Raw genomic sequence first — 27,523 nt, 5'->3', positions numbered from 1 at the left:
TCTTCCCAGGTTATTTTTGCCTTCTGAATCCAATTCTTCCTGTGCAACAAGAAATTCGGTTCTGCACACATATACTAGGATATACTTTTACACATTTAACATGTATGGGACTGCCTGACATTTAGGGGAGGGAGTGGAGGGAAAGAAGGAAAATTCAGAATAGATATGAGTGCAAGGGATAATGTTGTAAAAAAAAATTACCCATGCATATATACTGTCAAAAAAAGTTATAATTATAAAATTAATTTTAAAAATGTAAAAACTAAATAAATAAAATTTAAAGTTGAAAAATAAATAAATAAATAAGCTTACTACAAAAAAATTTTTCTCCCCATACTCCATGTTTTAAGTTCCCTGAAAATCATCTAATGGTTATACTAAACTTATACTTTTGCTTTATACTATATATATACATACATATATATATATATATATATACACACACACACACACATACATATACATGTATTATATGTTATACCTTTCTATTATCATTACATTATCATGTAATAAATATGTTTGTGCATATATATATATATGTATACACACACACTTATAAATAATGTAAAGTTCCAATAGGCTTTTAAAATTAAGGGCTAGGAGCAGTAGTAATCACAAGTAGAAAATAATAACATTTTTTAAAAGTCCAAAATAATATCAAATATATCTCAACAAAAATGAACTATATATAGCTTAATCAGTAATTGTTTCTCCTGAAATACCAGTATCCAATCTATTTATTCTTGGGATTGTTTTAATTTCTTTTGATGCATTGATCTTTCTTATTTGATTGTTATTATAAACTCAATATTAGTATTTTAAAATATAATAGTTTATTTCTTTATTTTTCAGGACCTAAAGTGGAGGTTCTAGACAAAAGCTACAGTGTCCCTGGATTCAGCTCACCTTTTTTGTTTCTTTTTTCCCCTCAGGTCTCAGAAAAGCTATCAATTTTCTGTATGTAGTGTCTGCTTTACTCCAAGAAACAATGCTCTCAACACTTCTCTCAGCTCTGGGATTTAACATTCTTGAAGTGTTACTTCAATATGGCCGTTTCTTTTTAAAAAGTTGTTTAGATTTATTTCATTTATTGAAAAGAAAGGCCTTTATCTTTCTTTTCCATATTTTTTCAGTGGAGAGATTATATTAAATTTTTTCTATTTAATTATTAAATTTTGTTCAATTTCTGTTTCAAAATTTATCTAATATTTCCTGAACACTAAAATCTTTCAGTAAAATTTTCCTTCCTTCACTTTTGGTAACACACTTGAAACTCACACTACTACTTGAATTTTGATACAGTTTTCTTGGACATCAGCTGCAAATGAACCAAATGAAAATTCTTCTTAATGTACTTGCCATATTAATGTCTATCTAGTTCACATCTGTTACAAAAACATATCTCTTTGGAATCTCTGCAATTCTCTATTGCATCTTGGTAATGGTGTTTTTGTATCAAATAACTGTGAGTTTAATAATAATGAAATAAATCTCATTGGTGTCAGAGTCCAGGACAATCTCTTAACTGAATCATTTCCTAGGACCTGTGCTGTCCTTATTTCAATTTCAGTGAAATTCATTAGCTGGCACACTCATCTACTTTCCTCTTTTAAATACATTCATTACTCACATTCAAATCTAGGCTGTAATAAAAAATCATTCTGTGACTTTGCTTGAATTAAGTTGGTTATTCTTTTCTATTTGACTGGTGAAACATTTATTTTCTTGGTCTTTCATCTCCATGACTACAGCAATTTAAGTCTATTTTCCATCATTCCACAGATTCTTGCAGACTTTTGTATCTGTATTATCAGGGTGTCTCTTTTTTATGTATTCTTTAGTACATGCCTGAGAGAATTAATCAAAACTGGGACTCCTGGTTGGAAATGTTTCATTGCCAGGATGTGCTTACACTAGTGACCTTTTCTCCATACATGGTAATTTTCTGTTTAACTCAAGGGATTTAGCCCTTGCTTTATCCACAATTCTCTCTTTTGTTGATAGGGATTGCACAGGTTCTCACAGGTGAATTTTCTCTACTATTAAAAAGTCCCCTCAATTTCCTAGTAACAGGCTATCTTTTCTCATAGACCTCAACTCTCATGATCATCTCTTCCTCAGAAGGAATTGTGTTCCAGGTGAAATCAGTATATCTCATATATTTATAAAGATCCAAAGGATTAATGCACAGTATATTAATTGAATGGACTTTCCAGTTTCTAAGCCCTGATCTTACTTTAAGTTATCTTGTAGTCTACTGATTCTTTGATTTTTCTTTTTAGTATTCTTATAATAATGTTTTGATTCCTAAGGTTTACTCCTAAAAAAAAATTCCCAAGATTCAAATTTAAAAAAATATTTCTGATTCATATTAAATCTCTCCATATCCACCTTCAAAAATCTGATAATTTATATTTTGCAAAGCAACAATACTTAGTAATAAACAATGTAGTAACAATCTTGTGTCATGCCTCAAATAAAATGAAACTGGCAAGTTAATGTTATTAATCTTCAGTGGTACTATCAAGAAATCTGAAATATAATTTTATGAGAGTAGACCTTTGTGAAATAAAAAGAAAATTAACCTTAGAGGTAGTCCCCAACACAAGATAGAGGGGTATAGGAATCAATCAAGCACATTTGTTGGTCACTCTCAGCCTGCCATTTATTATTATATTTATTCTCATTATCTCAAATTCTAGGGTAACCTGGGAATGTGATGGATATTCTCAATAATATTACAACCTTTTTTTCATTAATCATTTATCTTAAAATCTTCATTTCAATTTGTGAGATAATATTTAATAAATGAAGAATCATTTTTAAAATGTTGTTCATATATGTTATCATCTCAAAAACACTAATATCTTCAACATTAAATTTACTGATAATATAATGTATTAACAACATATTCAATGATAACACAAAGACATAACTATTTATAATATTTGAACTGAGAAAGATAATAACCAGAGTCACTTTTAATCACCTCAAGTGCAAGGGATTTTTCTTCTCTCTAGAAACATAGTTCTACTAGAAACTCAGTTTACTTAAGGGAACCAATCAAAATCTTTCAAGAATTATCATCAAACATTTTTCAAAATAAAGATTAAAATTTTTCATCAAGAATATTGATGAGGTGGAGCTGCAGAGTGGCAGAGTAGAGAGGACATTGCCTGAGTTCTCCACTGCTTCCCTCAAAAACAACACTAGATCAAGCCTCTAAATGAATTTTGGAGTGACAAAACCCACAAGCATTCAGAGTGTAATTTTCAAGCTTAAGATAGCTTGGAAGGATTTCATGAAAGATCTGTCTCATTGGGCAGGGGGAAATGTGGCCCAGTTCAGGGATGGTGTGGAAGAGACCCAGCTCTGGGAGGCAAGGTATGGGAAATCCAGCTAGAGTCTCTTAGTCAAAATACAACAGTGTAGGCTCCTCTGACCTGATTTTAAAGGCCAGATCAGCACATCAGCTGTGAGACCTCCAATGCAACTACAGAAGGCAAATTGTAAGGCCCTGAACTCCACTATAACAGATGAGACTTAACCCAGCCCAGTGAGAAAGCCTGTGGCACCACCAGCCCCAATATAGTCAGTGAGAGGCCCCTGTTCCCCTGCAAAAGAAGTTTAGGACAATCTCCCCTGTGCTCTAGGAGGTCAAATTTTTAAAATGAGCAAAAAAGCAAAAAGAGCCTTGACCATAGAGAGCTACTATGGAGCCACTGGGGATCACAACACAAACCCAGAAGAAAAATATGAACTGGTCTTCAGTTCAAAAAGGATTTTAAAAGAGAAATAGAAGAAAAATAGGAAAATAAAATGAGATTTTTGTGAGAGAGCTATTGAAGTTTTCTGGGGGAAAGTCAACAACTTGGAAACAGAAGCACAGAAAGTGACTAAAGAAAACTCCTTAAAAATAAATTTGAAATGGGAAAAATTAGATACTGAAGAAAACAACTTTTTAAAAATTAGAATTGCTGAAATAGAAAAGAAAATCCATCGAACAAAACAAGTGCTTTTAAAGTACAATTGCCCAAAATGCAAAAGGAGATTAAAAAAAAAAAGCTAAGTGAAGAAAATAATTCAATAAAAATTAGAATTGGAAAATGGAGCTGAATGCCTCAATGGGACAACAAGAATCAGTCAAACAAAATTTAAAAACATGAAAAATTTGTAAAATTTCTCATTGGAAAAACAACAAATATGGAAAATAGATCCAGGAGAGACAAGCTGAGAATAATTTGATTACATGAAAGCCATGATGAAAAAAAGAGCTTGGACAACATCTTTCAAGAAATCATCAAGCAAAACTGTCATGCTATACTAGAACTCTAGAGTAAAATAGTAATTGAAAGAATCCACCAATCATATCCTGAAAGAAAACCTAAAATAAAAATTCCAAGAAATATTGTAACTACATTCCAGAATTATCAGATCAAGGAGAAAATACTGCAAGCAATCAGAAAGAAACAAGTCAAATATAGAAAAATCATAATCAAGATTACCCAAGACCTAGCAGCTTCCATATCAAATGATCAGTTATGTAATGCGATATTCTAGAAAGCAAAGGAACTTGGATTATACAAATAAAAATAGATTTAAACAATTGGAAAAATATTAAATGCTCAAGAGTAGGCCGAGCTAATAAAATAAAAATAATATTTCTACCTAACAATCTACTTATTCACTGCCATACCAACCCAACTGTCAAAAAATATTTTATAGAACTAGAAAAAAATAATAACAAAATTCATCTGGAAAGACAAAAGATTAAGCATTTCAAAGGAATTTAAAAATGCAAAGGAAAGTGGCCTAGCTATACCTGACCTAAAACTATAACACTGCAGTCATCAAAATCATTTGGTAATGGCTATGAAATAGAGTAGTGGATCTGTGGGATAGGTTTGGTTCACAAGACACAATAGTCATTGACTATAGTAATCTAGTGTTTGATAAACCCCAAAACTTCAGCTTTAGGGATAAAAACTCATTATTTGACAAAAATTGCTAGAAAAAGTGGAAAATAGTATGATAGAAACTAGGAATTGGCCAACATCTAATACCCTATGCCAAGATAAGGTTGAAATGACTTCATGACTTAAGATATAAAGAGGGATAGTGTAAGCAAATCAGGAAAACAAGCAGAAGTCTACCTTCAAGTATGTAGTAAAGAGAGGAATTTGTGGCCAAAGAAGAGCTAGAGAATGTTATGAAATGCAAAATTGATAATTTTGATTCCATTAAATCAGCCAAGTTTTGCACATAGAAAGTCAATGTAAATAAGATTCAAAGGGAAACAGAAAAATGGGAAACAACTTTTCACAGCCAATATTTCTGATAAATGCCTCATTTATAAAATATAGAAAGAATTGACTCAAATTTATAAAAAAAAATAAGCAAAAGGTTATGAATAGGCAATTTTCAGATGAAGAAATTAAAGTGATTTCTAATCACAAGAAAATGCTCTAACTCACTATTGACTAGAGAAACACAAATTAAGACAACTTAGATGTGCCACCTAACACCTCTCAGATTGGCTAAGATGAAAGGAAAAGATAATGAAAAATATTGGAAGGGATGTGGGAAAACTGGGACACTAATAATGTATTATTGGTGGTGTTGTGAACTAATTCAACCATTCTGGAAAGCAATTTAGAACTATGCCCAAAGGGATATCAAACTTTGCATACCCTTTGATCCAAGTGTCTCTATTGAGTTTGTATCCCAAAGAGATAAAGAAGGGAAAATAACTCATATATAAAAAATGTGTGTAACAGCCTTTTTTGTAGTGAGGAGGACTGTTTTTATTTTGAATGTGTTATTTGAGTAGATGCCCATCAGCTCAATGGTATGTCAAGTTATGGTATATGAATCTTGTAGAAAATTATTATTTTATAAGAAATGTTGAGCACCCTGATTTCAGAAAAGCCTGGAAAGACTTACATGAACTGATGTTGAATGACGTGAATAAGAAAATATTGTACATAGTAACAACAAATTTATGTGAAGATCAACTCTCATAGCCTTGGCCCTTTTCAACAACTAAGTGCTTCAAGGCAATTCCAATAGACTTTGGATGAAAAATGTCAATTGCATACAGAAAACTATGGAGAGTGAATGTGGATCAAAGTATAATGTTTTCTCCTTTGTTCTTGTTATTTGTTTTTTTTTTTTTTTCTTTCTCGAGTTTTTTTTTTTTGCTTTTCATATTTATCTTGATCAAGACAAGGAATATGGCAATATGTTTAGAAGAACTGCACATGTTTAACCTATGTTGGATGGCTTGCTGCATTAGGGAGTGTGGAGGAGAGGAGGAAGGGACGAAAATTTGGAACACAAGGTTTTGCAAAGGTAATTGTTGAAAACTATCTTTTGGGGGCACCTAGATGGCACAGTGGATAGAGCACTGGCTCTGGAGTCAGGAGGATCTGAGTTCAAATTTGACCACAGATACTTAACACTTCATAGCTGTATGACTCTGGGCAAGTCACACTGCCTCACAAAAAGAAAAAAAAAATTGGTTCCTTTTTTCTCCAGGTCAAGTGTAATCCAATACTGGTTCCCCATCCCAATTTCTATATTAGTTTTCATTTTGTTATTTGGCTGAGCTAAATCTGAGTCTGCTGCTTTTTGTGAGGAAAGACTTTTGGTCAATGGGGGGCTTTAACCAAATCTCCAGTTAGAAGGCATACTCTCAGCCTTCTTTTGTGGAGATAGGAAGAAGATGGAGTTTATAGGCAAAGGCTCTTCATAGGGAAATGGGCTACACTCCAATATAGGTCCCAGGCACAAGCCCAGAAATTTTTTGTATCTTTGTTGGGAGCTACTAAGGGAGACATACTGAAAGAACATTTTAAAGTCTCTGGTATTAATTCATAAGGTTTTCACTTAGTTGGGGTTTCCTCCTTTTTTGACCTATGGATTCAGCTGTTTATATTTGGGTACAAATTTCCTTCTACTTTTTTGGGGAGGTGTTCCTAAAGAAATGAGCAATTGCCATTTTATTGGTCAAAAGATCTTCAAGTTTTCTTTGCTTTTCAAGCATGTCCACTGACATTTCCAAGTTTCTTTTTTCTTATCCAAATATAAAAGCAATATTATTAAATTTTCTATTGCAGATAACCTTCTAATTTTTTTCTATAAATCAGTAATAGATCTCTCAATTTGCTTCTGCCATAGTGGTGTTTAATTTTTGTCTTTAAGGGTGCATGTTTATTGATGATAGCATCTTTTCTTCTATAATTCTTACCATAGCAATGTCCACTCCATATACTGCTATATATAGATCCTAATTTGCTTTTACATTTTCTGTTATATAATGAAGGAATTTTTATTTATTCATTATAGTAATAACAGTTTTTAAAAATTATTCCATTTTAGAATGTTATTTTCTTGTTCCTTAATATTTTTATAATCCATGGATGACTTAGGTTACAATTACAGGAGCATCAAGACAAGCAAGACCCACAATGGAGAGTAAAAAGAACTTTTATTGAATGGAGATAAGCTTGTGTTTCTAGCAGAAGGAAACCATGGTAGTGCTCTGTGAAATAACACTACAAGTGAAATTGAGAGAGTCCTTTTGTAAATATATATAAAATATATAAACACATTTATATAGATATATATTTTATATTGTTTCTGTGTAAGTTCTTTTCTTAATTATTTTTTACATAATTACCAAACACAAAATGTATTATGTCCATCTCCCTTTAAAAAAAATCATTTGAAACTTTAGTAATATCATTTGTGATTAGGTATAATTTATGGAGTTTACATTTAGTAAAGATTTTCAATCACTTTGGAGTCTTCAAGGTTGCCATCTTCAGTTTTAAGTAGCTCCTAAATTTAATCTCTTTGTTCACCTATCTTGTCTTAGGATTTAAATTATTTTGTATGAGTACTATGAAACAGCTAGCAATAGATTGTTGTTTAACTTAAAGCTAAATAATGTGTGATAAAAAGCAATGGGAAATTTTTATTGATAATTGATGGGATTTGTTTCCCATATAAAGTATTGATTGATATAGTATTGATATATAATAAAAATGTTCAACTCAGATCCATTTCATGTGCACTCATTTTTTTCCTGTTTTAGCTCTATTTGAATCAAAACATTTCCAATAGATGGGGCACAGGTTAATTGTAATTTGTTCATTTGTCTTGACTTCTTACCATTAGAAGAAACAGATCCAGCCACTATAATGTTTTCTGAATCAAAGTGATCATCACAATGATTTCACGTGGGGCCAGTCTGTAATTCTATGCTGCTTCATTTATTGAAATGTTTTATCACATTGGCTAGGGTGCTAACCCAAAGAAGGGTGTTAACAAAGGCAACGTAGCCTGGGTTTCAGGATTCTTTCCAGATTTTCTATAGTGTTTACCAGGGCACAAGAAAGGCTTGCTATATCTTACCCTGGATGACATTCCATTCCTTTTTGTGGCCTTACCCTTTACAATACAGAAAATTATTTGGTCTTTCAGGGGGGTTGTGTTGTGATTTTGGGTGTTGTTTTTTTTTCTTTTCTGGTTGTTATATAAAATTATGCTGGTAGAACACAAGCTTTGGAAGGTTCTAGAAGTTGGAAAGCCTTGCAAACAGAGTACGCATCTGATGAACCATGGAAAGGAAGTTAAGAGAGGCTGGCCACCAAGCAATGGCTTTTTTTTGGCCATAGCAATAAAATGTTCTACAAGGCATGGAGGATTTCTTATTTATTTTAGCAAAGTACTTACAAAATAAAATTACAAATCTTTTGAAGTCCTTAAGATTGTATGTCAATAAAATAAATTCTTATAAAAACAATCTTTAAATTGTCTTTTGATTGACTTAAGAGTGAAAATACAAAGATAACTAACTGTGCTTTTCAAATGACAGTGGGTGTGAAATGAGAAGTATTTTTTCAGAAAACAGGAGTTAATAAAATTCAGATCTGGAGAAATTAACTAGCATTATAGTCCAGGATATCCTGGAAAAAAATGCTTTCTTTCATGTGGAAAACTATATTACACATTCTTTGTCAAATATTGTATGTATGTATGGGATATAGCAGCTTTGCCAAAAAAAAAATAATCATGCTTTGAAATAAATTTAAAGATTTGGAAATAAGCTAATGACCAATTAAATGTTTTAGTAAAATAGGATGGCATTAAATTATACCATTGATTACAAACTATAATACATAGCTAAGGAATGTGTTCACTTTTATTCATAACAGAGCATGAGGCTAATGAAAATGATCAAAAGAAATCAGGGGGAAAACTGTTAAATGTCTGTAGTGAATATTACTATGATCTTTTAAGAGAACTGTATAAAGTGTCCCTTACACTATGGTTGTCAAAATAAAAGACAGTTTTAATTTTCCATTTTAAACAAAAAGAACAACTAATTGTTCAGTTAGAGAAAAAAATGTTTTGAAATGTCAACTTGGTGTATGACATTAGAACTGAGAAGTCAGGGAGAGTTATACTAAAGTAATATATATCAGCACACCACCATGACAGTTTCAATGGTCTGTTATGCTATTAAGCAATTATGATATTGTTTAAATGACAGTGGTCTAATTTAAGCTCTCAAAAGTAAAAGAATTTAGAATAAAGATTAAAATTCCAACCTTAACTCATCCAATTGCATATTTCAAATGGCAGCACAGTTAAGGGTTTAATCTGAAACAGAAGAGCTAAAAAGAGACATATTGAACTGCAGTGTTCTTCTCTGAAATATAAAGTTCTCTGAGAGCATGTTTCTTGGGGGGCTTCTGGAGGCAGCCTTAGTTTCAGTTCAGTGTAATCATCCCAAATGCAGCCAAAAGTTGAAGTCCAAATTCTTTGTTGTCTCCTTCAAAGTCTTGTCTCTTTTCCTGGGGCCTGGTTAGCTTTAATAGAGGCCTATCTCTCTCCTTGGTTCTGAGAGCTCCTGCCGCTAGTCCTTTTCCTCTGCTGCTAGTCCTTTGCCTCTGCTGCTAGTCTTTTGCCTCTGTCAGCTTCAACTTCTAGCTTCCTCCAAAGGTCTCTGAATCCAAAGGTTTGTACTTCAGTCTCCAGCCAGCACAAAGGTGGAAGATGGAATGAATCTGTCTTCTCCTCCAAGAGTGGGCTTGTCCTTTAGTAGGCAAGTCCTTTAGTGGGCTTGTCCTTTTTGGCCCTGAGAGCTCCTCCTTATATATGCTCTCTGAAAGGGGTGAATCTTGTGGTATTATAGTAAGTACTAAGTACATGTCAATTAGAGAATCATTATCTCATCAATTCCACTGATTTGGCACCTTGTAAGAATCCTAAAATTGAACTGGATGGTACTTGTGAATAAATTAAATTGCACAGGGTAGGTAACGATGTGGAAGCCATATTATCGTTTTCAAATTTTAAGGATAATTCCTAGAATCATAAATGATATCTGGCACACTAGATCTTACAGGTTCATCGCTTTAGTGGGAATATTAACTTTCCACAATGTAAATATTTATTATATTATATTATTTGGAAACAGGGAAGGGGAATGGTTTAAAATATTCTCTCAATTAGGTTTAGCATACCCATTTTACCAATTAAATGGGAAGGAAATCTGAGGAATATAGTTTAATCAATTTTTTGCAAAAAGTATTCTGCTTCAAATTAGAAAAACATGGCACTAAAATCAAATGAAAAGTGAAAAATATATTCAAAAAAAGAACAAGAGGGAAATGGAATATCATGAGCCCAACATAAATTTGCCATGTACTGTGTTTTTAAATTTAGTTAAAAAAGCAACTATTTTTAAAATGTTGTGAATTGTTCTTTTTCATTATTCATGATAAGCCAAATCCGACATTTTATATATTAAACTATATAATACTTCTCAAAAAGACAATAGCTGAATGGCTACATTTGTGTTTCTCTTTCTCTAGTGCTACTAATTCTAGTATCCAGATATATGATAAAAACAAAGTTTTCTGCTCATGTTTTCTAAAAGCCAGTTTATAACATTTGGTTTTTGTTTACTTCATTTATTTTGGCTGAGAAAAATAATTTTCAGAATCTATGTATCGTTTTAAGAAATATGTTACTGTGATTTAATTGATATGAAAACTCTTTCTACCACTACAGATTACAAGACCTTAGTAAATAATTATTAGATGTCTAATGCTCAGAACTTGTTTATGGTCACATAGATAATGTCAGAGGTAGAATCTGTACACAGTTTGTACACAAAGATATGTATTTGACATCAGGCTATATTCTAACTACTATGTCTCATGCTTTACTGTCTCTTAAAAATATACACATATTATATTACATGCATCCCTACATACAGTATATGTCTAGGTCAAACTGCTATAAAATACTAACTTATCTTGTAGTGCAAGAGATAAGATTCTTATATTGTTTTGGGGGATCTCTATCATTGACTCACCTTTAAATGAATAAATAGGTAGCAAATAACTGATTGAATAGAAATAATGATTTTTCCCTTCTCTAAAAGCATTATAGTAGGAAGGCCTTCAGGGGTCATTCTCTAATTTTTATGAGGAACATAAAGGTCAGGGAGTTTAAGTGACCCATTTAAGGTCGTAGGGAATAACTATCAGAGGATGGATCTTAACCTTGTTCTTCTGAAATCAAAGCCAGTGACTCTCCTACTATACCGTATTGCTTCCTGAGTTGGCAAGTGAGCTACTGATACAGCTGAGATGTATTTTACCTTTTAAATTTTACTAAGCATCAGCCATAAAATTCAACAAAATGTACCAAAGTTCAGAGAAGCACAATATGATATCAACCAGGTTCTAAGACTGTGGTTGGAGTTTTGTGTAACCTCCATTGTGAAATATCCTACAGCCTTGGCTGCTAAAGTGCACTAACTGGTTTCACAAGGTACCTTAAGATATGAAGGCAGATATTAAAAGGGATTATGGGACTGACATGTTTAATTTTCAAACATTTTTTATGACATTTAAAATAAGAAACTCTTATTTTGATTATTTGCATCTCCAGTAAAAATAAGTGAACTAGACACTGACCCACGAAACACAGAAAGAAAGTATTTTGGAATTAAATTTAACTGTCAAAAGCAGTCACTACTGTGGAATATTCTTTAAAATTTTTGCTTACCTGTGAAGATTTGGCAAACTTCTGACTATATTCCTTCTCAATCTGCTTCAACCTGCTATTGGCCTGAAAAACAAAAACACACACACACACACACACACACATATATATATATATATATATATATATATATATATATATATATATATATATATATATATATATAAAAGGAAACCAGATTAGCTTAGCTAAAGAACGTGTCCAGACACTTCACTGCTGACCTATATGCTTGGCATTCTCTTGACATGCCTATCACCGAGCAGCTGGGATAGCTGCCAAGTACAACACTCTTTTGTGGCAGCCACAGAAACCACACGGTTTGTCTTTGATCTGAAGCCAACTATTCATCACTTAAAAAGCAAGAAAAAAAATAAATTATCTTTGTTGCCAGTTATTAGAAAAACATGCAAATTCAGTGGCAAAAAAGAGAAAAAGTGAGAGGAACAGACATAATGAAAGTGTGAAAGAGAGAGAAGAAAAATTACTAAGAAGCGAATGGGAAAAGAAAGCATTAATATTGAGTAAGAAGAAAAGATGAGGAAAAGTTTTGATGAGGAAGTTTAATAAACTTTCCCCTTAATTTGAAAATTTAAAAATTTAAATATTCAAGTAATGTTAGAAATGTGACATTTATTTTATAATTTAGTGATTAAAAAATCAACAAAATTCCTAAATCAAATAATTTGAATGCTAAGACTGTGGCATATAACTACAAAATTATATAACCTGACACACCCTATTCCCAAGAGCTTTCTCCTTTGATTTTTTAATAGTCTGACAATTGTACCACACATTTGACATTTAACATATTAAATTATTATTTGTCTTTTTTATATATATGCCTCAAATTTTTAAATTGACAGGAAATATCATTTTAAAAAATTTTATATCTTCAATGTTTAGAATAGTTCATTTCGTGTTATATGTGCTTCATAAATATTTGCATTATTAACTTTTCTTTTGAAATATCTAAGGGGAAAAGGAGTGTTACTTGGCTAAAAATCATGAGGCATACCTAAATTAGAAGAATCAAAATTTCAGCTATCTTAAAAAGGCAATGGAAAGGTGCCTTTTATTTATACATATTTCAATTTAATCCAATTCGTTTTATATAATAACAAAATTAGAAAGAAGCCATCAAGGACAAACTATAATTGGAAAAAAATTTCTCCATAGCACACCTCAAGAACAACTGTTCAATATTTCTTTCAAGAAAAGCAGGTAACACTTAATTTCCCTTTGGCACCATTTTTCAATTAAAGTCTAATTGTTAGGAAGCTTTCACTTATATTAAATCTAAACTGGTTTCTTTGTAACTCATTTATTGTTCCCAGAAGAGCAAGTTCAACCCTCCATCTATCAGCATGTCAAATATTTGGAGACAGCTATCATGTCCAAAGTCTTTTCCATGTTAAAAGTCACCAGATTTTTTCTCCAAAGATCCTTATAAGGTATGATATTCAGGCCCTTAAATAATTCCAACTTTCTTTCTCTGAACACTTTCCACTTTAATATTTTATTTCCTAAATGTAGCATCTAGAACTAAATATAAACAGTATGACCAGGTAAGAATATTATAGGGTTATCACTTTCTTATTCTTAGTTACTATGTTTCTCAATGTAGTCTAAGAGTGAATTAGTTTTCTTGGCTTCCAAATCACAATTGACATTTGATGAGCTTGTAGTCCACAGAAATTCTAAGATCTTTCCTAAAGGAGCTGGTCCTTAGCAATGTTTCCTTCATCTTTTGCTAAATTGTTTAATTTAAACTGTGTGTAAACTTTTACATTGATTCCTTTTAAATTTTATCATCTGGCCTAATGTACCAGTCTTTCAAGAGTGAAGATTTCTGATTTTGTCATCCAATGGCTTACCTATCTTTCCCTGTTTGGTGTAATCTGCAAATTTAATATGTAGACATTTGCTCTGAGTTGAATTGAATTCAAATAAGAATAGAGTAAGTAGGCCATAGAAAATTACCAATGATGATTGACTGGAATAAATGGATATGTATGAAAGAAGTAGGTTGATAAAAAAAAAAAAATGCAGAGAATAAGATGGTCACATTTAATGTTGTACTGATAGAATCAATCAACATGAACCATGAATAAAGCCTAAGTGACTATAAGGACAGTGATAGAGAAAGGTAATAAATTCTGCTTTATTTGACTTTGAAATGCCTAGAGGGCAATCAGTTCAAGATCTTAAAAGGGCAGTTGAAGAAGCAGAACATTCCAGGCAAGGGGGACTACCAGTCTAAAGATATAAGAGATAGAAGAAGAAATATGTGTGAGGAACAGCAAGTAGGCCATTATGATTTTGAAGAGCATATGGAAAGGAATAATATGTAAAAAGACTTCAAAGAGAGGAAGTTCTAGAATACAAAAAGCTTTAAATGTCAAAGTAAGTTAATATTTGATCCTGGTGATGACAGAAAGCCACTGGAGCTCGTTAAACAGAGGGATGATGTGGCAGACCAGAATTTAAGATAATCACTTCAGCTACATGGGGGATGGATTAAAATAGGGAAAGACTTCTGGAAAGGAACCAAGTAGGAGACTACTGGAATAGTTCAGCCAAGAGGTGATCTGAACTTGTAATAGGTGATAACCATCTGAGTAGACAGAAGATGTAACTAACAGATGTTTTTCATCCTTCATTTCAAAGAAGACCACTGATATCATGGAAGATGTCTTAAGTTGTGAGTAAATTGGATTTAAGTGAAGCAGAATAGCACAAAGTCATCATCCTCACTCTTTCTACAGTCATTGAAGTCCACTGATAAGACAAAAGTCAGACTAATTGGTAATAATATAGGATGCAGTGGATAACCATGGCATCTTTTGATGTCTGACCAAGCTCTATGCACGCCACAATGCCTACTTCGGCCACCTTCATGGCTGTTGGAACAGAGTGTTTTCATTCACTTGTTCTACTGGGGAAAGTCTTCACATGCTTGAGGTGGACATCCCCTCACTCATGGATGAGTCTGAACCTGATTTAGCCTGTCTGTTAAATGGATTTCCTGGGGAGTGATCACTATGTATGCTACAGCTTCTTGGAACCAAAGGTGAGAGTTATGTGAAAGGTGGATATTAAATGCGTATAAGCAGCCCTAAAAAGGGCTCAGCAAGCTTTCACACTAGAGGTGTTAGTTCTCCCTGAAAACCCATACTACCCATGATAGACATGATAAAGTTAAACAGAACAGACATACTGAAGAGAAAAATAACAAGATTTGGCACCTTATTTGCTATATGCGTTAAATGAGAGTTGAAGATGACACCAGGGTTGCTGGTGTTATAGCTTGTAGCTATAAGAAGCAATAGGAAAGTTTAGAAAAGATATTGGGAGAGAGGGGGTATGAAAAGCATAATCAGTTCACGATATTTGAAAAGAAGTTCATAATGTAGGGTTGAAATTTAGATCTTCCTCCTAAGGGAACAACTTTCACAGAAATGATAATTTAACCCATGGGTGTTAGGTTCCTTACTAGGTGCTAAGTCAGTACTTAACAATTCTCTAGCTCAGAGTTCACACCTTTAGTTCAAACCTTTAAAGGAGTTTACACCTTTAAAAGGAGTTAGCTCATTGGTTGTAAAGGAATTCCCACAAGTCCCTGGGAGTACCCACAAGCCCATTCTCTGGGAGGATATAAGGAGCCAACATTGAGTCTGGAAGGCAGTCTGGATTGGGTCAAGGACAAGACTTCCTAGGAGAACTTCAGGGAAGCTGGAGGAGATTCAGAGCCAGGATTCAGGAATAAGGGGATTCAAGATTCTACTGTGGTGCTGACTGGGGACACTTGGACAACAGCAGATTCACAAGAACTAAAGGAAAAGCCTGCTCATGGAGATTCACAACTAGGATTGACTTCTGGGAGTACCCATCTAATCCCACACTCTTGGAGGCAGAGTCTGATTCATTCCTACATCTATCTTTGCTCTGGCTGATGACTCCAGAAGCCTCCCAAGAAACCTGCTCCCAGAGAAAAGGATTTACAGAAAAGAAACTTCCAGAGAAGTATTATAATTGAGAGACAACAGAACATTACATTTTAGCGCCCATTGTGGGGCAAGAACTTTTGCTTATCCTGACTCTGGCAGATTCTGAGCTCTTTGAGGAGCTGGCCCGGACTCGACATATGGGAATGGAAAAGGTCACCAAGAAGGGAGCAAAAAGAGATATGAGCAATCCTAGCATAAAGATAGATGTTTCAGAGAGGTCAAAAACCATGTAATTTAAGAAAATATCGAAGAGAGCCAAGATGATGGAAAGGACACATGCATCTACCTAAGCTCTTCCTTGATCTCAGACTACTTCTTTTATGAAAGGCCTCAGAATTAGTGCTTGACTGAAAAAAACCAGAAATATTGGGAATACAACACATCACCAATAGAAGATGTCCTCAAAATTCACCAGAAAAGGTCTGTTTTTGCTTGTAGGCAGGGAAAGTTAGAACAGGCAAAGTGTCAGGAAACTTGGCAGTGAGCACAGAAGGCAGCTCTTGCTGAGTAGATTGGAGAGGGGTGGGTTGTGATCTCAGCTGGTGGAAAATCTACAGGGAGAACCTTACCAAAGTGTGAGCTACTTTGTTTTGGCAGCAAACTAGCAGATCAGCAGAGAAGCTATAAACACAGGGGGTAAAGACTGCAACCCCAAGAAGCTAGAGTCTCTCGGGATCTTGCATCCCCAACCAACACCAGGAGTGACTCAGCACGCTCTCAGAACACAACCACTGTGCAGACACAGTGCAGCCATTACTGCCCCACTGCTGCTTCACTGCTATTTCTTATTGTCTGTAGAGGAAGCTTGGTACTACCCCACTGCCCCGGATAAGCAAACCATAGTTTTATTGTTGTTTGTTTTTTGTTTTTTCAAAATTAGTGGGGCAGCTAGGTGGCACACTGGATAGAGCACCAGCCCTGAATTCAGGAGGACCCGAGTTCAAATTTGGTCTCAGACACTTAACACTTCCTAGCTGTGTGACCCTGGGCAAGTCACTTAACCCCAGCCTCAGGGGGAAAAAAATTAGCAAGAAAGCAAAGTGGGGTCTAACTATTGATAGCTTCTATATGGAAAGAGAGCAGACTTCAAACTCTGAAGAGACTAAAAACAGATTGTTTCTAGATGAATCCCCAAAGGGAGATATGATCTGGTCACCACCACACATGGCTCTCATAGAAGAAATTAAAAAGGGTCTTACAAGCAAGCCAGAAGAAAAATGGAGAAAAGAAAGGGAAGCATGGCAAAAGGGTCAGGATAAGTCACGTTACTGATTAAAAAATAGAGTCTATAAAGAAATCAACTCCCTGAAAAACAGAATTAGTGAACTGGAAAAAGAAAATAGCTCTCTTAAAAAAAAAAAAAAAAAAAAAAAAAAAAAAAAGTGAAATGGAAAAAAATTCCATAGAACAAAACAACTTATGTAAAAACTCAATTTGAGACCAGTCAATCAGTGGAACAGATTAGGTACAAAGGACAAAAAAGGGTACATCTATATCAACCTAGTCTTTGACAAACCCAAAGATACCAACATTAGGGATAAAAATGCATTATTTGAAAAAAACTGCTGGGAAAACTGGAAATTAGTATGCCAGAAATTAGATATGGATCCACACTTAACACCATATACCAAGATAAGATCAAAATGGGTCCATGATTTAGGCATAAAGAATGAGATCATAAATAGATTAGAGGAACAGAGAATAGTCTACCTCTCAGACCTGTGGAGGAGGAAGGAATTTATGACCAGAGGAGAACTAGAGATCATTATTGATCACAAAATAGAAAATTTTGATTACATCAGACTAAAAAGTTTCTGTACAAACAATACTAAAGCAAACAAGATTAGAAGGGAAGTAACAAATTGGGAAAATATTTTTACAGTTAAAGGTTCTGATAAAAGTCTCATTTCCAAAATATATAGAGAACTGACCCTAATTTATAAGAAATAAAACCATTCTCCAATTGATAAATGGTCAAAGGATATGAACAGACAATTCTCAGATGATGAAACTGAAATTATATATACTCATATGAAAGTGTTCCAAATCACTACTGATCAGAGAAATGCAAATTAAGACAACTCTGAGATACCACTACACACCTGTCAGATTGGCTAAGATGACAGGAACAAATAATGATGAATGTTGGAGGGGATGTGGGAAAACTGGGACACTAATACATTGTTGGTGGAGTTGTGAAAGAATCCAGCCATTCTGGAGAGCAATCTGGAACCATGCCCAAAAAGTTAACAAACTGTGCATACCCTTTGATCCAGCATTGCTGCTATTGGGCTTATATCCCAAAGAAATACTGAGGAGGGGAAAGGGACCTGTATGTGCCAAAATGTTTGTAGCAACTCTTTTCATAGTGGCTAGAAACTGGAAGATGAATGGATGTCCATCAATTGGAGAATGGTTGGGTAAATTATGGTATATGAAGGTTATGGAATATTATTGCTCTGTAAGAAATGACCAGCAGGAGGAATACAGAGAGGCTTGGAGAGACTTACATCAACTGATGTTGAGTGAAATGAATAGAACCAGAAGATAGCTGTACACTTCAATGTTGTATGAAGATGTATTCTGATGGAAGTGGATATCTTCAACATAAAGAAGATCCTACTCACTTCCAGCTGATCAGTGATGGACAGAAACAACTACACCCAGAGAAGGAACACTGGGAATTGAATGTAAAATATTAGTACTATTGTCTATCTACTCAGGTTACTTACACCTTCAGAATCTAATACTTAATGTGCAACAGGAAAATGGGATTTACACACATATATTGTATCTAGGTTATATTGTAACACATGTAAAATGTATGGGATTGCCTGTCATATAGGGGAGGGAGTAAAGGGAGGGAGGGGATAATTTGGAAAAATGAATACAAGGGATAAGGTTATTAAAAAAATTACTCATGCATATATATTGTCAAAAAAATTTATAATTATAAAATAAAAAAAACACCTCAATTTGACAATTACATAAAGAAATAAAAAAGTAAATGAAGAAAATAATTAATTAAAAATCAGAATTGAACAAATGCTTATGACTGACTCAAGGAGACACCAAAAATGAGTCAAGCAAAACCAAAAAAAAATGAAATAATTGAAAAAACTGTTAAATACATACTTGGGAAAACAACAGACCTGGAAAATAGATCTAGGAGAGATAATCTGAGAATTATTGGACTTCCTGAAAATTATGATTAAAAAAAAGGAGCCTAGACACTATTTTTCAGAAAATCATCAATGAGAACTGCCCAGATGTTACAGAAATAGAAGGTAAAATAGACATTGAAAGAATTTATCGATCACCTACTGAAAGAGATCCCCAAATCAAAATTCCAAGAAATATTGTGGCTAAATTCCAGAACTATCAGACAAAGAAAAAACACTACAAGCAGCTAGACAAAAAAAAAAAAAATCAAATACAGAGGAGCCACAATAAGGATTACTCAGGATCTAGCAGCGTCCACATTAAAGGATTAAAGGGCCTGGAATCTGATATTCTGAAAGGGTAAAGAACTTGGTATGCAGCCAAGAATAACTGACCCAGCCAAAATGAGCATTTTTTTTTTCCAGGGAAGAAGATGGACATTCAATGAAACAGGTGAATTTCATCTATTTTAGACAAAACAAAAACACAAACAAACAAAGAAACAAAACGGAAGTAAACAAAAAGTTTGATCTCCAAATATAGGACTCAAGAGAAAGTAAAAAGAAATCTTGGGAACTACATTTTTGTTATGAGTATACATAAATAATACATGTATAATTTGGTTTTACTGTTATAACATAAAAAGCTAGAGATGGGAAAAATATTGTACGAGAAAAAGAGAATAGTGGAGATATAACATCTCATGAAGAAGCAAGGAAACATTATATCTGAGGAAAAGAAGGGAAGGGAATGAACATAGTGTGTATCTTAGTCTCATCAGAATTGGCTCAAAGAGAAAAATATTAGACATATTCGATTTATGAGAAACTTCTCCCACCTCATTAAAAAGTGGAAGGGGGAAAGTGAAAAAGGAAGGAGTAAGCTAAATAGAAGGAAATACAGAAATTGTGAGGAAAGGGGTTAAGAAAAAGGGAGAGACTCTAAGGTGGGGGGGAGGGATCCTAAAGACAAAGGGCTGTGTGAGGCAAGTAGTGCTCACAACTTTTAATACTGGGAAGGGGGGGAAGAGGGAAGGAAAGGACAAAATCATAAGCTGAGGTTAACAATATGGCAGGAAATAGAGAATTAATAATTTGAACCACAAATGTGAATGGGGTAAACTCCCCCATAAAACAGAAGTGGATAGCAGACAGGATTAAAAGCCATAATCCTACAATATGTTGTTTACAGGAAACACAATTGAAGCAGGGTAATACATACAGAGTAAAAGTAAAAGGTTGGAGCAGAACCTACTATGCTTCAGGTGAAATCAAAAAAGCAGCAGTAGCCATCCTGATTTCAGATCAAGCAAAAGCAAAAATTGATCTAATTAAAAGAGATAAGGAAGGGCAGCATAGATAATGAAGCAATATCAATATTAAACATATGCACCAAGTGGTGTAGCATATAAATTCTTAAAGGTGAAGTTAAGAAAACTGTAAGAAGAAATAGACAGCAAAAATATAATAGTGGGAGATTTCAACGTAGATAAGAGTATCTAATACACTCTTAGAATTAGATAAATCAAACTATAAAATAAATAAGAAAAGTTAAAGAGGTAAATAGAATACTATAAAAGTTAGGTATGATAGATCTTTGTAGAAAATTAAAGAGACATAAAGGAGTACACTTTCTTTTCTACAGTTCATGGAAATTATACAAAAATTAACTATATATTAGGACATAAATACCTCAAATTCAAATGAAGAAAGAATAAATTCATCCTTTTCAGATCATGATACAATAAAAACTACATTCAATAAAAAGCCAGGGGAAAATAGACCAAAAAATAATTGGAAATTAAAAATCTTATCCTAAAGAATGATTGGGCGAAACAGCAAATCATAGCCACAATATTTTCACCCAAGAAAATGACAATAATGAGACATCATACTAAAATGTGTGTGATGCAGCCAAAGTGGTAATAAGCGAAAATTTTATATCTATAGAGGTCTACTTGCATAAAATACAGAAAGAAAAGGCAAATGAATTGATCTTGCAACTAAAAAAGCTAGAAAAGAAGTAAATTAACCCCCCCAATCAAACACTAAACTAGAAATTCTAAAAATAAAAGGAGAGATTAATAAAATTGAAAGTAAAAAAACCCAAAAAACTATTGAATTAATAAATAAAACTAAGAGTTGGTTCTATGAAAAAACCAACAAAATAGATACACTTGGGTAAATTTGATTAGAAAAAGGAAAGAGTAAAATCAAATTGTTAGTCTTAAAAATAAAAAGAATTTGCCACTAAGGAGGAAGAAATTAGAGAAATAATTAGGAGTTACTTTGCCCAACTTAATGCCAATAAATTTGATAACTTAAATGAAATGAATGAATATCTTCAAAAATATAGCTTGCCCAGATTAACAAATGAAGAAGTAAATTGGTTAAACAGTCCCATTTTTAAAATTAATTTTATAATTATAATTTTTTGACAGCACATGGGTAATTTTTTTCCAACATTATCCCTTGTAATCACTTCTTTTCCAAATTGTCTGCTCCCTCCCCCTCCCCTCTCCCCTAGATGACAGGAAATCCCATACATGTTAAATGTGTTACAGTATATCCTACATACAATATATGTGTGTAAAACCGAATTTCTTGTTGCACAGTAAGAATTGGATTCAGAAGGTAAAAGTAACCTGGGTAGAAAGACAATAGTACAAACGTTTTACACTCAATTCCCAGTGTTCCTTCTCTGGGTATAGCTGATTCTGTCCATCATTGATCAACTGGAACTGAATTAGATCTTCTCTATGTTGAAGATATCCTCTTCAATCAGAATACATCCTCATACGGTATCGTTGAAGTGTATAATGATCTCCTGGTTCTGCTCATTTCACTCAGCATCAGTTCATGTTTCCAAGCCCCTCTGTATTACTCCTGCTGATCATTTCTTAGAGAGCAATAATATTCCATAACATTCATATACAATGATTTACCCAACCATTCTCCAATTGATGGGCATCCATTCATTTTCCAGTTTCTAGCCACTACAAAAAGGGCTGCCACAAACATTTTGGCACATACAGGTCCCTTTCCCTTCTTTAGTATTTCTTTGGGATATAAGCCCAGGAGTAGCACTGCTGGATCAAAGAGTATGCACAGTTTGATAACTTTTTGGGCATAGTTCCAAATTGTTCTCCAGAATGGTTGGATTCTTTTACAACTCCACTAACAATGCATCAGTGTCCCAGATTTCCCACAGCCCCTCCAATATTCATCATTATTTTTTCCTGTCATCTTAGCTAATCTGACAGGTGTGTAGTGGTATCTCAGAGTTGTCTTAATTTGCATTTCTCTGATCAATAGTGATTTGGAACAATCTTTCATATAAGTGGAAATAGTTTCAATTTCATCATATGAAAATTGCAACAGTCCCATCTTAGAAAAAGAAATAGAACAAGCTATTAATCAACTCCCTAAGAAAAAATCCCCAGGACCAGATGGATTTACATGTGAATTCTACCAAACATTTAAAGAACAATTAACTCCAATGCTACATAAACTATATGAAAAAATAGGGATTGAAGGAGTCCTACCAAATTCCTTTTATTACACAGACATGGTACTGATACCTAAACCAGGTAGATTTTAAAAAGAGAAAGAAAATCCCTAATGAATATTGATGAAAAAAACTTAAATAAAATATTAGCACATAGATTACAGAAAAATCACCACCAGGATAATACACCATGACCAAGTAGGATTTATACCAGGAATGCAAGGCTGGTTCAATATTAGGAATACTATTAGCAAAATTGACTATATCAATAACCAAATTAACAAGAACCATATGATCATTTCAATAAATGCAGAAAAAGTATTTGATAAAATCCAACATCCATTTCTATGAAAAACACTTGAGAGTACAGAAATAAATGGAATTCTCCTTAAAATAGTCAGGAGCATCTATTTAAAACCATCAGTAAGCATCATATGTAATGGGGATAAACTGGAACCATTACTAAAAAGATCAGGGGTGAAACAAGGTTGCCCACTATCACCATTACTCTTCAATATTGTATTAGAAATGCTAGCTTCTTCAGTAAGAGTTGAGAAAGAGATTAAAGGAATCAGAGCAGGTAATGATAAAATCAAATTATCACTCTTTGAAGATGATATGATGACATCCTTAAGAGAACCCCAGAGATTCTCCTAAAATGCTATTAGAAATAATCAACAACTTTAGCAAAATGGCAGGATACAAAATAAATGCACAAAAATCATCAGGATTTTTATACATCACCAACAAAATCTACCACAAGAGATATAGAGAAATTCCAATAATAAAGATGACAATATTACCTAAATTAATCTATTTATTTAGTGTTATATCAATCAGACTCCCAAGAAATAATGACCTAGAAAAAATAATAAAATTCATATGGAAGAACAAAAGGTCAAGAATTTCAAGGGGACTAATGAAAAAAAAAATCGAATGAAGGTGGCCTAGCTGTACCCAGATCTAAAACTATATTACAAAGCAGCAGTCACCAAAACTATTTGATACTGGCTAAGAAATAGACTAGTTGATCAATGGAATAGGTTAGATTCACAGGATAAAATAGTCAATAACTATAGCAATCTAGTGTTTGACAAACACAAAGATCCCAACTTTTGGGATAACAATACACTACTTGACAAAAACTGCTGGGAAAACTGGAAATTAATATGGCAGAAACTAGGCATGGAGCCACACTTAACACCGTAGATCAAGATAAGATCAAAATGAGTTCATGATTTAGGCATAAAGAACGATATTATAAATAAATTAGAAGAACATAGGATAGTTTATCTCTCAGACTTGTGGAGCAGGAAGGAATTTGTGACCAAAGAAGAAACAGAGATCATTATTGATCATAAAATAGAAAATTTTGATTACATCAAGTTAAAAAGCTTTTGTACAAAAAAAACAAAACAAAAACAAAACAAAACCAAAAAAAAAAAAAAACTGAATGCAAACAAGATTAGAAGGGAAGCAATAAACTAGGAAAACATTTTTACAATTAAAGGTTCTGATAAAGGCCTCATTTCCAAAATATATAGAGAATTGACTCTAATTTATAAGAAATCAAGCTATTCTTCAATTGATAAATTGTCAAAGGATATGAACAGACATTTTTCAGATGATGAAATTGAAACTATTTCTACTCACATGAAAGGGTGTTCCAAATCATTATGATAAGAGAAATGCAAATTAAGAAAACTCTGAGATACCACTACACACCTGTCAGATTGGCTAAGATGACTGGAACAAATAATGATGAATGTTGGAGAGGATGCAGGAAAACTGGGACATTGATGCACTGTTGGTGGAGTTGTGAATGTATCTAACCATTCTGGAAAACAATTTGAAAAAGCTAACAAACTGTGCATACCATTTGATCCAGCAGTGCTACTACTGGGCTTATATCCCAAAGAAATACTAGAGAAGGGAAAGGGACCCACATGTGCAAAAATGTTTGTGGAAACCCTTTTTGTAGTAGCTAGAAACTAGAAACTGAATGGATGCCCATCAATTGGAGAATGGCTAGGTATATTGTGGTATATGAATGTTATGAAATATTATTCTTCTGTAAGAAATGACCAGCAGGGTGATTTCAGAAAGGCTGGGAGAGACTTACATGAACTGATACTGAGTGAAATGAGGAGGACCAGGAGATCATTATATACTTCAACAATACTATATGATGATCAATTCTGATGGATATGGCCCTCCTCAACAATGAGATAAGCCAAATCAGTTCCAATAGAGCAGTAATTTATTGAACTAGCTACACCCAGCAGCAAAAAGTTATCAAACTGTGCATATCCTTTGATCCAGCTGTGTTACTACTGGGCTTATATCCCAAAAAGATTTTAAAGAAGGGAAAAGGACCTGAGTGTGCAAGAATGTTTGTGGCAGCCCTCTTTGTAGTGGCCAGAAACTGGAAACTGAGTGGATGCCCATCAATTGTAGAATGGCTGAATAAATTGTGGTATATGAATATTATGGAATATTATTGTTCTGTAGGAAATGACCAGCAGGGTGATTTCAGAAAGGCTGGGAGAGACTTACATGAACTGATACTGAGTGAAATGAGCAGGACTAGGAGATCATTATATACTTCAACAATACTATATGATGATCAATTCTGATGGATGTGGCCCTCCTCAACAATGAGATGAACCAAATCAGTTCCAATAGAGCAGTAATTTATTGAAACAGCTACACCCAGCAAAAGAACTCTGGGAGATGACTATGAACCACTACATAGAATTCCCAATCCCTCTATTTTGTCCACCTGCATTTTGATTTCCTTCACACGCTAATTGTACACTTCAAAGTCCGATTCTTTTTGTACAGCAAAATAACTGTTGGACATGTATACATATATTGTATTTAACTTATATTTTAACATATTTAACATGTATTAGTCAACCTGCCATCTGGGAGAGAGGGTGGGGGGAAGGAGGAGAAAAGTTGGAACAAAAGGTTTTGCAATTGTCAATGCTGAAAAATTACCCATACATATATCTTGTAAATAAAAAACTAAAAAAAAAAAAAAAAGAAAGAAAGAAAGAAAAAAAAAGAAATGACCAGAAGGATGAATAGCAAGAGCCTTGGAAATACCTACATGAATTGATGCTAAGTGAAATGAGCAGAACCAGGAGATCATTATACATTTCAACAATGATACTATATGAGGATAAATTCTGATCGAAGTGGTTATCTTCAACAAAGAGAATATCCAATTCATTTCCAATTGATCAATAATAAACCAGCTACACCCAGAGAAAGGACACTGGGAAATGAATGTGTACAGCTTGCATTTTTTTTTCTTCCCAGGTTATTTTTACCTTTCTGCATACAATTTTTCTTGTGCAACAAAGAACTGAACAAATATGTACACATATATTGTACTTAAGATATACTTTAGCATGTTTAACATGTATGAAACTGCTTGCCATCTAGGGGAGGGAGTAGAGAGAAGTAAGGGAAAAGTTGGAATGCAAGCGATTGCAAGAGACAATGTTGAAAAATTGCCCATTCATATGTTCTTTCAATAAAAAGCTATTATAAAATAAATTAATAAAATTTAAAAAATATATCATTAAGTTTTGCAGTTAAAATATAAAGGGGAAGTGTGATTGGCCTACAGAGGCCAATTCTATGAAGAAATCTATCCATAGATATTCCCTCTACATTCCAATTCAAGTGGTCACATGGTTTGGATGAATCTACTTCTAGGCAAGTGCTAGATGATGATGACAAGTTCTCTAATTGGCTGAGAAACAAAAAGAACTGAAGAAACTGGGGCTGATAGCTGGATTAAATATACCTACCAAAGTGGGTACTGTCCCATCTCTCTTCTTTATTCTTTTTTATTGCTATCTTTTTACAATACAATTTTTCCCAACCTCTCTCCTTCTTTTCCTCCTACAGAGCTACTACTAAATATTTTTCTTAAATGAGGGAATAAAAAAAACTAACAAAACTGAAATATACATTGTATATATATATATGAGAAATCTGAAAATATATGCATTGTTTAATATCCACAGACTTCTACCTCTGCAAAAGAATAGAATGGTGATATCTTCTTAGGGAGACAAGCTTTTACATTTTTTTTTAAACAAGATTCACTTTTGATGGCTTTAATGAATGTAATTCTCCCCAGTTATATACTGGTAAACTGTTTTGTTTCTCAGTTTTTGAGAATAATATGCATAGTATTTATACCAAATAGTTACCTCTATTTCTCTTTTTTAAAGACAGGATTATTTAAGGTCTCTGGTCTTCTCATAGTTTGAGGCTTGGAAGGAATTACTGTATTTCATGTGTGTTTCCAGTTTTATTAGTATATAACTACATTTTAAGTTTTGCCAATTCTTTTTATTCCCTCTAATTTTTTTTTTGTAATTTGATTTTCTGTCCTCTTCCTTTTAATAAAGTTGGTTAAAAATTTATCAATTTTGTATATTAATTTGAAGTGAATAGAGCACTAGGCTTGAAGTTAACGTCCTGAATTCAAATCTGATCTTAGATATTTGCTAGTTGTGCGAACCCTGGACAAATCATTTACCTCTATTTGCTTCAGTTTCTTCAATTATAAAATGAGGATAATATCATTACCTACTTCTTATGGTTGTTGTGAGGATCAAATGAGATATCTGTAAAGTACTTAGCATAGTACTTGGTTTATTAGGAATAATGCTTGCTTGCTTCCTTTCTTAGTTACTCGAAAGAATTAGCTTTTAGTTTTATTTCTAATTTATTTC

At 33.4% G+C, this 27,523-nt stretch overlaps 1 protein-coding gene across 8 annotated transcripts in view; it reads right to left on the bottom strand.

The window, feature by feature from the left end:
* CEP112 (centrosomal protein 112) overlaps positions 1 to 27,523 on the bottom strand; it is a 728,584-nt gene that overhangs the window by 299,286 nt on the left and 401,775 nt on the right. For 6 of the 8 annotated variants that reach the window (XR_012481126.1, XR_012481125.1, XM_074260574.1 and 3 more), the window contains exon 22: positions 12,091 to 12,153. The exons of 1 other annotated variant lie outside the window; for it this stretch is intronic. Coding sequence is in view for 5 of the 7 variants with exons in the window: in XM_074260574.1 (XP_074116675.1) it covers positions 12,091 to 12,153 (63 nt within the window). In the remaining 2 variants the exon portion in view is untranslated. Of the gene's footprint in view, positions 1 to 9,218; positions 10,175 to 12,090; positions 12,154 to 27,523 lie in introns of those variants that run through there. One more of the 8 variants, XM_074260580.1, reaches the window with a different exon arrangement.

This window comes from Sminthopsis crassicaudata, chromosome 4 (assembly GCF_048593235.1).
Source record: "Sminthopsis crassicaudata isolate SCR6 chromosome 4, ASM4859323v1, whole genome shotgun sequence".
In the NCBI taxonomy this organism is placed as follows: domain Eukaryota; kingdom Metazoa; phylum Chordata; class Mammalia; order Dasyuromorphia; family Dasyuridae; genus Sminthopsis; species Sminthopsis crassicaudata.
The sequence above is the reverse complement of the archived record's forward strand: the minus strand, read 5'-3'. Positions and strand labels throughout refer to the sequence as shown.